The following is a 12,990-nucleotide window of genomic DNA, read 5'->3' on the forward strand; positions in this document are numbered from 1 at the left end:
CAAATGGGGTACTAACTGGGGAATGAAAGAGAACCATCTGGACAGGATAAATGGGTGAAGGGCAGGGCAGGAAGGGATGAGAAGGGATAATGACACAAGACGTATGAAGACACCAGGGTGAAAACCATTAGTTTGTATACTAACCTATAAAATATAAAAAGAAATGAGGTTGGGGCTAGAGAGATTCTTAACTGTTGAGTTAGGAACACCAACCGCTCTTGCAGAGGACATGAGTTCAGTTCCCAGCACCCATATGGCAACTCACAACCAAGTGTAACTCCAGTTCCAGGGGATCTGATGACCTCTTCTGTCCTCCCTGGACTCCAGCACACACCTGATGAACACTCAAACAGACAGACACACATGTACACAAATAAAATAAATCTTAAGAAGAAGAGGAGGAGGAGGAGGAGGAAGAAGAAGAGGAAGAGGAAGAACAATGAGGTTGTCAGTAACACCACACACATAGGCAAAATTAGGCAATGTCAATGCCATTTTTCTTTTCAAGAACACGACCTGGCTTCAAAGCTCACTGGAGGCCTTGCTATGGAACAGCCGTTCACACAACCAAGCGCTCAAGTCCCAGCAACAGCACTGTGATCTGGGGTTCACAGAGGTGGCGGCACATGGCTGTCACTCGCAAAGGTTTTACCAAAAGCACCTCTCAGGCTGAAGTCCTCGCTGTTTCCCCTTCAAACCCAGCTTCTGGGCTCCCTGCATGAACCTGCAGCTTCCCTGGCAGGCACCCAACAGTTACACGCTTAGGGAGAGGTTAGCATTCGCTGAAGTATGCGCTGGCTGAGTAGTTGCATCAAATGAAGAGCTGTTGCAACGGAAGTTTTGGTTTCTTTGCAAACTCAGATATGCTATGTGAATATGTTTTTGTTCTAATCCAAGTGTGGGATTTCAGCTGGGCTTTAGTTTGTCCACGGCTGATAATTGTCTCATTTGAGGCGAGGCATGGCTTTTGCCGGCTGATAACAGCCTTTCTTTTGGTGGCATGGGCTAGGGCTCTGAGGGTATAAATATGAGAGCCCAGAAAAAGAAGGTATATGTGTGAGGTGTTGGCGTGTGGCCTGTAGCACTCTGGAGAGACCAGAGAGATGGATGGTGTGATGGTTTGGAGCAGAGAGATGGAGAGAAATGCTTTGGGGAGCACCGGCTTAGAGGGGACTCCTGGCTGCGTTTGCCGTTGACGGAGATTGGTATAGCCCTAAAAAAATTCCTTTGACCCTAAACAGACAGGAGAAGTAAAGAGGTCTGCGACCTTCTCTCTCCTACCTAGGGTTGGGAGGTTGGAAGGGAGGTAGAGGCCTAAACACCCCAAATAAAACAGAGTTCAAGAAATGAGCACTACAGGCTGTGTCAGGAGCTGTCAGGGGACATGCTTGTGGTGACCGGGGCAGATGCTTTTTAAAAGCTTCCAATCCTCCAGACGCACTTCACAGACCATCTCCTCTCAAGAGTGGCTCACATCCTAATAATTAATCCTTTCTATAACCAAAATGTGAGCCCTTCCAAATCAGGGCCCGGAGTCTAATTAGGTTGTGCAGGATTAAAATTTCACTCAGTGGAAAGCAGGCCACATGCTGTGGTTTGACTCAGCTCTCGCCCTGTAAGCATATCCAGCAAGTGAGAGTTTCTAAGTGTCCTGGTGTGTTCCTGTGTGATGGTCAATCCTCACCGTGAGGTTAAAGGTGAAAACACCTGACTGCGGTGTTTAGGGGACATCTGTGGGAGGGGAGTAGGCTAGGCAAAGACTGAATCAGGGTGCACATCCCACTAGGGGAGGGGGAGCCAGTGCATACCTTTAATCCTAGCACTGGGGAGGCAGAGGCAGGCGGGTCGCTGTGAGTTCAAGGCCAGCCTGGTCTACAAAGTGAGTCCAGGACAGCCAGGGCTACACCGAGAAACCCTGTCTGGAAAAACCTAAATAAATAAATAACAAATAGAAGAGGATAGGAGAACACACATACACACAAATGCAGACACACTCACATGCATACACGTACACACACACACACACACACACACACACACACACACACACACACACTTTGTCCTCTCCACATACAGAACTCTACTTACTGTATACACTGAGACATCAGTTTGGAGGAGAATGGCCTTCATTGTTTTTCACATCTCTGTTCTTCTCTGTGGCATCTTCTGTGGCTCCAGATGGCAAGTTTTCCGTCTTCTTCTGTAACTAAGAGAACAGAGGTCAGCCCCGGGAGGTGGCGGGCCAGTTCAGGCAGCCTCTTGTCTCTGGACATGTCTGTTGCCTGCAGACGCTCAGATTCGAAAGATGGCTGCCCACACATACATGGGCAGCAATGACTGGATCAAGCCAGCCACAGCCCACAGCCCACAGCCCACAGCCCCAGGCCTGGGCGCCAAGTTCCTGTGCCATGCTCAGCCCTATCACTTCTTTTAATGCTTCCCTCTCTAAGGCCAGGACAACAGCCTGGGAAGGCTCCGCCATTCATTCCTGCTGGGCAGTGGAATGTAGGATTGCAGACTCAGGTCCCCCTGAGCAATGGCTGATGGGATGGCCATGGTGGCAGAGGCCCGGAAAGCCTTCCTGTGGGAGTCTGGGGTGGAGATGCCTTCTCCATGTGGCCCTTTGGTGTGTCAGTTTCACCCTCAGCTTTTTAGATTTTCAGAGGCGTCTTGTGACTTCCTGGCAGGAGAGGCCCACCAGAGAGATTGGGATTGCTGGCCTGTACAGTCATTCTCTATGCATCCACCACATGTCTGTGACGTTGTACACCGGAGGATGTGCACGACGGATATTGCTGAAGGAGATGTGACCAATACCAGGCCACACTTGGGAAAGAAGGCAGAAAAGATGGCTACGGAGTCCTCTGTCACCAGGGAGCTTGGATGGATGGGTGCTGAGTAGGAAATGAGGGACAGAGGGGCATCTCAGGTTGGGGGGGTGTGGTCATGGTTGCCAAAGAGAGGTCTGGAGGGTATAAGAAGGGGGGGGAAAGCTGGGTGTGGTGGTGCATACCTTTAATCCCAGGCAGAGGCAGATGGATCTCTGTGAGTTCAAAGCCAGCCAGAAGGAGGAGGAGGAAGAGGAAGAGGAAGAAGAAGAAGAAGAGGAGGAAGAGGAGGAGGAGGAGGAGGAGGAGGAGGAGGAGGAAGAAAAAGAGAAGTGGGTAAAGTTTTCTGGGTATACAGATGTCCTGATAGGAGCAGGGGATGAGGTGAGTAGGGAAAGACCTGGCCACCACACCAGGCAGGAGGCATGGATTGAGTCCCTAGTGAAGAGAGGTTCACATAGCTGAACCCCCTACGGGAATAGAGACTCCTACCTTCTCCTGAGATCCAGCATCCACAATACCCTAAAACCTCTTCATTTCCCAAACCTTAAGGACAGCCGAGTTGGCCTGTGTGTGCTGTGTCTGAAAGGATGGACTTGGGCTCTTGCTTTGTTTTCCCATCTTTTTCAGGGCAGCCCTCACTGAATAGTCCTGGCGGGGAAGAGGGCATGGGGCAGGGAGGTGCTAAGAGATACTGCAGAGGCTGAGATGCACTGTGGGTCTCCAGAGTCACTGGCCAGCAGGCCCTGAGGAAAGCACTGGCCGCTGCAGTCTCTGGGTAGAGACTGCTTGTAGCGAGCATTACATCTAGGCCCCTTGCCTCACCGAGCTTGGCTCTCCCGCCCTTTGTACGGCCTGCCCGCAAGTCCCTGGCTACCTGCCTGCGCCCCGTGTGCTGCCCTTACCTCCTTCATGGCGTCGTCCAGCTGCTTCAGCTCCTCGTAGTGTTCTCGGGACTCCCAGAGTGGCCGCAGCATTGTCTCCTCGACAATGGGGAAGAGCTGGGGAGCAGAGGGTCCAAGGTCAGCCCACCGTTGTTAAGTTGCAAAGGACACCTGAGGAGGGCTGTGAGGCCCTTGGGAGTCCCTGCGAGCCTCAGGGGTCTCACTTCTCAAAGGCCTCAAACTAAGGCCTTCAGGGAAACCCAGGATGTTAGGCTGTGAATCTCCCAGCCAGGTCCAAGGCCTTGGGACCCTGGTGCAGCCCCACCCATCTCCTTTCTCTGGCTCTGGCTCAGAGTTCCACTCCCATCATTCCTCACAGGACCTCAGAAAGCCTACTGCCTTCTCCCGTCCCCACTTCTTCCAGCAAGACAAGGGTAGGCGTGGCCCCAGAGCATCTTACTCCGGGGACAGATGTGACAAAATTCCTGATGGTGGTCCTAGGAATGGGAAGAATGTGGGTGGCTCTGAGAAGCCCAGATAATGGCGGGCAGGAAGGGAGGGGGAACACACGGATGGCAAGAGATGAGCATGTGTTTGGGATCTGGTGGGGGGGGGGGCTGAAAGTGGTGGCCTTGAGCAGGACGCAGAGGCAGCGCTGGGACCTGGCTGTGAGAGTTCCCCAGCCCGAGGTCACCAATTCTAGCTGCTCCTTTAAGGCGGGGCTTGGAAGGGCAGGAGAGCCAACAGCTGGTACAGCCGGCTGAGCCTTAAGGCTGGCAGAGACAGGCAGTGGCAAAGTGGGTACTGAGGGCCTAAGATGCACACATGGAGCTCTGTGAAGAGTGCTGGGTGTGGGGCAGGGGTGGGGGGCGACGGACCTGGACACAGCAGAAAGAAATGGCTGCCAGGCAACCATCACCATGACAGTGGATGATGAAGCTGTAGAGGGCTCAAGCACGCGTTTGCACAGCGCTGCACCTCTCTGAAGTGTGTGTGCATGCGTGCATGCGTGTGTGTTCATGTGTGTCTTTGGCCGCTGTACCATCAGCACGGTCACTCGCCTTGGTCACTGTTTCAAACATCGGGATCAGGACAAACTTGATGAACCCGATCTGGGCTGTTGCTTTGGTCACTTTGTCTCGGTCCATGAATGGGGCCACAGGAAGGCCTTCCGACTTCTCACGGTCACTCTGCAGGGAACATAGTGACAGGGATACTGAAGGCACAAAGGCCCCGTGGACTCACTCACAACACAGAGCGGACCTGTTCTTACAGGAGGAACAGGACATGCTGACCAGCTGTGACCCCTCCCCCCCCCGCCCAGCCACACAAAATCCCTACAATGGTGAGGACACAGTGAGCCTGCAGCGTAAGGGCTACATATGAGACAAGGCGAGATGAGCAGGTTGGAGACATAGGGAGCAAGCCTAGAGACAGGTCAAGTGTCTGTTCAAGGCCATGACCCAGCAGCCTACAAGGCGGAACTTGACAGGCACTTGCCTGCATCTCCCTGCAGCTATCCTATGACCCTGGCCTCCCCCCTCCACAGGGGCTGTCCCTCCCCTCAGGTCTTGCTTCTTGACACTTAGTCACTGTCCTTGAGCCTTCTTCTAAAAGAATGGCCATGGGAGTCAGTTTCATCATACTGTTCTCTCTCTCTCTCTCTCTCTCTCTCTCTCTCTTTCTTTCTGGTGGCTGCTGTCTTGCATCTATAACACTGTCTGATCAAGACTGATGAACTCCTCATCTTCCTACCTCCCAGCCGTTAGGATCAGAGGTATGTGTCACCATGGCTGGTCCTCAAAAACAATGCCAAATACAGAACATCATTTCTGCAATCTGTCTAGGCAGACAGTGTTGTGGAGGTTGCTGGGGCGTGGGATGGCTATGCCAGTCACTCTGGTCTGCTCTTTCCAACGCAGCACAGAGCCGGGAAGTGTGCTCGTAATCTGCTGCCTCAGCGTTTCTTACCTGCATAAAATATTCTTCCAGCAAACAGTCCACCCACGGTTCTGCCACCTCCATGGGACGGACCTCATTGGAGATATCACAGCATTTTATGAGAATCATCTTCAGCTGAAAGAGATGCAACATTCAGGGCGATGGCAGACACGGCACACGGCTGCTGTGTGGGATGACTGGATTCGCCATCATAAGTGGGAAAAAGGATGGGCTGGCCACCGTGACAAGAGTTTTTCCACCTTGAAGGATGCACTTCCCTCTTTGCTCTCTCACTGCACTGGGATCCTCACAGTCTGGATTTCCCAGCTTCCCCAGGTAAGGATGGGGACCCATCAGATACACAAGCATTGAGAATACCAATTGTAGGGACTGGAGGGATGGCGCAGTGGTTAAAAGCAGCGACTGCTCTTCTAGAGGACCTGGGTTCAATTCCCAGCACCCACATGGCTCACAGCTGTCTGTAACTCCAAGATCTGACACCCTCACACAGACATACATGTAGGCAAAATAAAATAAAACATAAAATAAAAATAAATAAATTATGAAAAAAAACTATAACTATAAACTGTCTCTTAAATTAAAAAGTGAGTGAGAGCCAGGCATGGTGGCGCACGCCTGTAATCCCAGCACTCAGGAAGGCAGAGGCAGGTGGATCTCTGTGAGTTTGAGACCAGCCTGGGCCTGGTCTACAAAGCAAGTCCAGGACAGCCAAGGCTACACAGAAAAACCCTGTCTCACAAAAAAAAAAAAGAAAGCCGGGGTGGGGGCAGCTAGGCACTTGGGTTCTGTCATGTTGAACCGGTTTCACGCTGCAGCTCAGGCTGGCCTTTAGAACTCAAGGCTGGCCTTGAACTCCTGATCTTCCTGCCTTCTAGCTGCTAGGATTACAGGTATGTGTCAACATGCCTGGTTCTCAAAAACAATGCCAAGGATATACAAATTCAAGGTCTGCCTACATGGCCAGCCTAGGTAACTTAAAGAGACTCTTGTCTCAAACTGTCAAGTAAAAACAGGGCTGGGGACATAGCTGAGTCACACAGCATTTGCCTATCATACGTGAAGTCCAGCACCTTGACAAGGAAAATGATTCTGTGACTGTGGGGAATACAAGAAAAATAGAGAGAGAGTGGACCTTGTTAAGAGGCAATGGTTTAAGAAAGGGGACCCCTGAGGGATGTTGAAACCGTGTTAAAGAGCATGGTGGCAAAGGCCTTGCAACCTCATGTTTGAGGACATGAGGGGGTGAGGGAGGTCAGCTAAGCGTTGCTTAGCTAGGGGTGTGTCCCTCAGGCAGGACCCTGATTATGGGATAAGAAAATTGAACAAAATTGTGCAAAAGGGCCTCAGCTCTGCTCTCTGTTCCCAAACACAGCTTTCCTGTGTCAGTCCATTCCCGTGCCTGGGGTTTCATGCTCTGCAGCCATCCCTCCCGTTAGAGCTCTGGGTCTGCCTATTAGGGTGAATCATTCTTGCTGGGCCTTGAAGGAATTATGAGTATTTGCTGTGCAGCCCCTTATCTGGTTCCCGGGCAGTTATCCTTCTCTGCTGCTCTGTACTGGAAGTGGTTCCAGTGCAGAGGCAGTTACAAGCTTGGTCTGGTTGGCCTCACGGGGGAACTGACCCAGACTAGACACTGTGGCCTCAGTAGCGGTTGGGTCAGGCTGGTTGATGTGTCTTCGGGCTGTGTTCTGGGCACTTCCATTTCCTTGGCCCGGGAGCCTCCAGGAAGAAGCTTGGACTTTGAACTCCTCCTAATCCTCTCTCTGCCCCTCTCTCAGTTTTTAGCTTCTCACCTTCACAGTGACCTGTCAGCCTGATCCTGTCCCAGGGGGGAAGTAGAGCCCTTGGTGGCAGTTCCTCCTGTACCTCCTCATCGATGGGCACGTGGGCAGAGGTGGGTGGGCAGATGTGCTTTTGGTCTGGCTTATCATCCTATCTACCCACTTGCACACTGGGCAGAGCCCCGGGCCTTCTGTGTGTCACACAGCACTGAGGCTAGCTTTCTTCATATGGCAGATGGAAATAAGGCACATAGGGTGTAGCCTGCTTGCTTCTCCCGGCCACTTCCCATCGTCTTTGGTTTAATTCTTTTGTCTTCCCCCAGACCTTAGCAGATCCTGCCAGGGATCTAACATGGCAGTACAGTAGCCTCCCTTTTTTTGTCCCTGCTTTTGCTTTCTATGCTTTTAGTCACCCAAAAATATTAAATAGAAAGTTCCAGAAATAAAGAGTCCACAGGTTTTAACCTCCATGCTGTTCTGAGCAACGCAGAAAGATCTTCACTCTACCCAGGATGGGACTCTTCCCTGACCATTAGTTACTGTATGCTCCTCTTGTTATTCTGCCTTATTTTGGTGTTAGGCTCTTCTGTGCCTAATTTGTAAGTTAAACTTTATCGCAGAGATGTGTGCATAGGAAAAAGTACAGTATACAAGGGTCTGGCCTCCCCATGGCTTCAGGCATCCATTGGGGTCCTAATAGGTACTCCCGAAGGATGAGACAACTGCGCCTCTCTTCTTTCCTTGGAGAGAGGGTGTTCTTGGAGGCCCTGACTTGGGGAAGGCACACCCTCCTTCTCTGCACCCCTGGCTACTCACTGGGATTCAGCCTTTCAGAGTAACAGCTCCCAAAAGCTCATGGGATAGAAGCCACAAGTTCATCCTGACCTAAGAAGGGCATCCTCGCTTTCTGTCAATCAGCTCTTCTGGAGGGGCAAAGTGGTGTTATTGTTTTTTGTTTTGTTGTTGTTTGTTTGTTTTTTGTCTGTTTGATTATTTATATAGCATTCTGCCTGCATGTGTGTTTGTGTACCAGAAGAGGGCACCAGATCTCACTATAGATGGTTATGAGCCACCATGTGGTTTCTGGGAATTGAACTGAGGACCTTTGGAAGAACAGACAGTGTTCTTAACCCCTGAGCCATCTCTCCAGCCCCGGTGTTATTAGTTTTAAAGACATTTATTTTTGGTTTATGTGCATGAATATTTTGCCTGCATGTATGAGTTTTTTGCCTCAGTCTCTCCACTGCTGGGGGTAACAGGGATGAACCAGCTTTTTTTTGCCTCAGTCTCTCCACTGCTGGGGGTAACAGGGATGAACCAGCAGGCTGGGCTTGCATTTTTGTTTTTTGGAAGGGAACGACATTGTGTAAACTCAAGCCATGTCCTTAAGGGAGAAGGAGGCCCTTGAGCCATGGCGTACTCTTTAGGAGGAAGCCTTGTCTACTGCTGGCCCAGGAAAAGTTGTGACACTGAAATCCAGTCACTCCAAGGCCAGGTGAGCCACCCGGGCTCCTGGGTTTCCCACTGAGCTAGGGCTCAGCTTTCCAAAGACACAACCTACCAGGGTCAGGTGCTCCTCGTTGCTGTAGTCAAAATTCTCCATTTTTTCTTTGAAAGAATCCATAATTTCGGCATGCCTCGCCATGTCAGTGGCCAAGATCAATGTGATCATCCCCTGAATAGCAAGAGGACATGGTGTCAGCACCTACCAGAACCTCAGTGAGTGCTCCCCACACTGTGCTCTGAGTTTCTGTGTGACCATCGCCCATGTGTGCGCTCTGTCTGTCCCCATGCCATGTTCACAGGCCGACAGGTTAACAGACGGGACATCATGCTGACTTGTGGAACAAGCAGATTTTCACCCAGTTGCCTAGATTTAATCACCAATTCTGCAATTAGCCCTGCTCAGAGCTTGCTAGTGGGTATCAATAACGGAGTTTCCGAGATAACTTTTGTGTCATCTATGTGACTGCACGGAGATTGATTATCCAAGTCAGAACATACTTGATAACCTTCCCGCTATCGAGTTTGTAAATGAGGATTCAACTGGCTTGTAAACCATAGCTTTGCTATTGTTTGATGCCCTCCTAAACTCAGGTGGAAACCTGGACCCTCCAGCGACTATGTTAAGAAGGACTGAGGTCCTTCTATGTTAAGAAGGGGATTATGGGGTTTATCCTCATGATGCAATTCATGTTCTCCCCCAACCCACCCAGCACTGGGTAAGTCCACAGGGAGTGATTTCTCACTTTAGCCCTTTAACCTTCTGCCCACATCTGTCACCAGAAGCAGAGCAGATGTGGATGCCAAGCTCTTAGACGGCCCAGACTCCAGAACTGTGAGCGAACACAAACCTCTTCCCTTTCTAAATTACCCAGTCTGTGGCATTTTATTAGAGCAGCTGAAACTAGACCAAGGCAGTTACTTTGTTAACTCAATAGTGGTTTAGGAAAAGAAGCGTAACTGGAAACTGTAACCATGTGCTCCTGCTTTCATTTCTCCTTCTATTCACCTAGCTTTCCATGCATCTAATGTATTCTACTTGTCTGCATGTCCTTCCATTGGCTGCACACCCCTCTACCCGTCCATCTGCATTCAACCCATCCATCCACCTGTTCTCCATCCATCCCACAAACAGTTACATAATGTCTCCATGCCAGCAGCAGAACTTCACTCTTCCAAGAAAATAAGACCGCCACCCTCAAAAGGCCAACCTCAAACAGCCAGTATGAAGAATCTCAAGTGTATATTTCTCGTGTGCGTGGGGTGGGGGACATTACCTTGCATTTTAAATTATGGACTTTTTTCTGTAAAGACTTGTTATTAACAGAATTTTCAGTTATCCCTCAAAACCTTCAGTGACAAAACCGTTCTGTATGTGTGACTATGGGTACGCACACGCACATGCCGTGACTGGTACACATGGAGGTCGGGGGACAATCTCGTTTGGTGGCCCTTGCCTTCCACTGTTGCTCACCGCAGTGGACTGACCAGGCTGGCTGGCCTTTGAGTGTCAGGTCATTCTCCTGCCTCTACCTCTCATCTCCCCGGGGCTGTGCACTCTGATTATAGGTGCTAGTTACTACTGCACCTAGCTTTGATGTGGGGTCTAGGGATCGGAACCCAGGTTGTCTGGCTTGTGTGGCTTGTGCTTTACCTACTGAACTATCTCTAAATTCTCTGGTAAAATATATTTCTTAAATTGGATAAATGATTTTTTGTTTCCAGAAAAAAAAAGTCTTATTTTAAAACTCTTAAACTTTGGGCTGGAGAGATCCTCAGCCATTAAAGGTTAGTCTTCACAACCATAAATATAAAACTCATAAACTTCTGGAGAAAGGCAAGCCTTGCTATCCCCATGGTGGCCAGCATGAAGAAGATCTGGTTTGTAGGGATTTATTGTCTCCTCATCCAATCATGTGACCCTCTTCCTCTTCTGGGGTGTTGCCTGATGTACCTTGCTGGGGAAAGGTACATACTAAGAGATGCTCCATCAGGCCCTTGCGGTCACTGGGGTAGCACTTGCCTGTGTGGCCACCTCCATTCCTAGCTCACCCTTTACCCACTTCAGAGAAGGCTGGGTATGGTTGTCAAAACAACCTATGGCACACACTGAGAGGGTGGAGCTGCAAACAGGAAGGAAAGGGCAGAGGCCTTCAGAGAGAGAGGAGAGGGCTGTGACAGGGTCAGGGATTCAATATTGACTGTGACCAAGCAGTGCAGCTGGCTAGGAGCTTCTCAGGGGACAGACAAATAAGGAAACGGTGCTTTATGAGGCGGCTGCTCTTTGACAAAGCCAAGCTTATAGGTTCCCCCGGAGACAGATGAACCTTTCCCCTGCATCAATTCAGCTGTGGGGGAGGCCAGCTGAGACTCAAAGGGCACGATCCCCCAAGGGACAGCAACAGATGAGTCTCAGAGAGCCCGGGAGGCTCCTTCTGTAACCAGCCTGGGTGGCCTCCCAGCTATGGGAATATAGTCCTTTATAGTTCTGAGGTCTAGACAGCCAAGTGGAAGGTGCCAGCATATTCATATTCCTCCCAAGGTTCGTGAGAAGGCTTCCTCCTGCCCGTTGTAGTTCTGGTAGCTCTGGTATGGCTTTATCCGTACCAAAATCTGCCTCTGTGGCCCCACAGCCTTTTACCATGGTCATATCTCTCTCTCCTCTGTCTCCATAAGGGACACCTGTCATTGGTTTAGAGCCCAATCCCCAGTGGCACCTGGAGATCCTACTATGTCACGACCCTCGCTCACAGGTGCTGAGGGTCACCTACCCCTGAACCACTACCTTTCAGACAGGAGTCCCTCTGGGTCCTTCCGTCCCCTGTAAATAGCACTAGCGGCCCACTCAGTTGTGGTTCAGACAAGACCGTTTGTGTGGGGAGGGTGATGTTGCACATGACTAGAAGTGTTTGTCTCAGGGCAGGGGTGACTAGGCAGGATAATCGGCTAGGACAGGTCATGGTGGGGACGAATGACCAGGTCCTAGGTGATGGTTGACAGTAGCTGAAGCTACACGGCAGATATCTACCAGACAGCATGTAACCTAGGAGCCTGTCCAGGGCCCCCCTGTGGCGTACGTAGCCTTGGGCCAGTCACTTTCCTTTCTTTCTTCAGCAACTTCCCTGACTGCAGGGACACAGGAGCCATCTCAAAGGGAGCCGTTAGGGTTCTATTGACAGCTGTGCCATGCAGATGACATCAGGCGTATGTGGCAAAGGCCCATCTTCTTGGGGACCATTCCGGGCCCTGGGGGAAGTGGGTGAGGAGGGCTGGTTTCAGGGTCCCAGATGGGCACTGCTGTAACCCAGAGCCTCTGGAGAGCGGGGCTCTGCCCTGACGCTACAAAGCTCTGGCGCCACACACCTGCCTGATCTGCCTGAAGCCCTCGGGCGGCACGCTGGCGAAGATGTTGCACTCTGGTCTTGCCAGGATCTGGAAGGCAATGGCGCAGTGGTGGTTCTCCAGCGGTGAGATGTCGTTGTAGCGCACGGCCAGTTCTGTGCGGGCGTTGATCTGGTATCTAGGGTATGTGGAGAGAGCAGGAGGCTCAGGCACCCTGCACCAGCATTTGTATGCCATGGAGCACATGGTGCCTGCAGAGGCTGGAGGGACCACATGCCAAGGGCTCACGTCAGAAGCTCGCTTCAGCTGAACCTCTGACGGGCATGCTCCTGTAATTAGATACCCCTGGTCCTTTAGGGTATATTCTCGGCTCTCTCAATGAGTGATGCCTTGAAGGCATCAGGGTTCCAAAAACTGTCAGGTTTTCAATATATGCAAAGACAGAATTTTGGGAAAGTAGAAATAGGTTTGTTCTCTCATTCCCTCTAAATGCATATAAAAAAAAGGATCTCAACCTGAGTTCCAGCTTGACCTAGAACTCAGGATCTTCTTGCCTCACTCAGCCTCCAAGAGCTGGGGTTCCAGGAGAGCCCCACTGTGCCATCCTAAGGGCTGAATTTGGGGGCTAATGATAAAATGAAGAACTCTTCGCCAGCCTGTTGTTGGCAGCTGCTCCGCTGAGCACTGAAT

General features: G+C 50.9%; 1 protein-coding gene across 4 annotated transcripts in view; it reads right to left on the bottom strand.

The window, feature by feature from the left end:
- The window catches only part of Pde9a (phosphodiesterase 9A), an 83,494-nt gene that overhangs the window by 907 nt on the left and 69,597 nt on the right, over positions 1-12,990 (bottom strand). For 3 of the 4 annotated variants that reach the window (XM_055607122.1, XM_055607121.1, XM_055607124.1), the window contains 6 exons: positions 12,322-12,478; positions 9,017-9,130; positions 5,684-5,788; positions 4,774-4,902; positions 3,734-3,829; positions 2,089-2,206 (listed from right to left, as the gene is read on the bottom strand). In XM_055607122.1, coding sequence (XP_055463097.1) covers positions 2,105-2,206; positions 3,734-3,829; positions 4,774-4,902; positions 5,684-5,788; positions 9,017-9,130; positions 12,322-12,478 — 703 coding nt within the window. In that variant the 3' untranslated portion in view covers positions 2,089-2,104. The remainder of the gene's footprint in view (positions 1-2,088; positions 2,207-3,733; positions 3,830-4,773; positions 4,903-5,683; positions 5,789-9,016; positions 9,131-12,321; positions 12,479-12,990) is intronic. The other variant, XM_055607123.1, reaches the window with a different exon arrangement.

Source organism: Psammomys obesus, unplaced genomic scaffold (genome assembly GCF_907164565.1).
Source record: "Psammomys obesus unplaced genomic scaffold, mPsaObe1.curated_primary_1811, whole genome shotgun sequence".
NCBI lineage: Eukaryota > Metazoa > Chordata > Mammalia > Rodentia > Muridae > Psammomys > Psammomys obesus.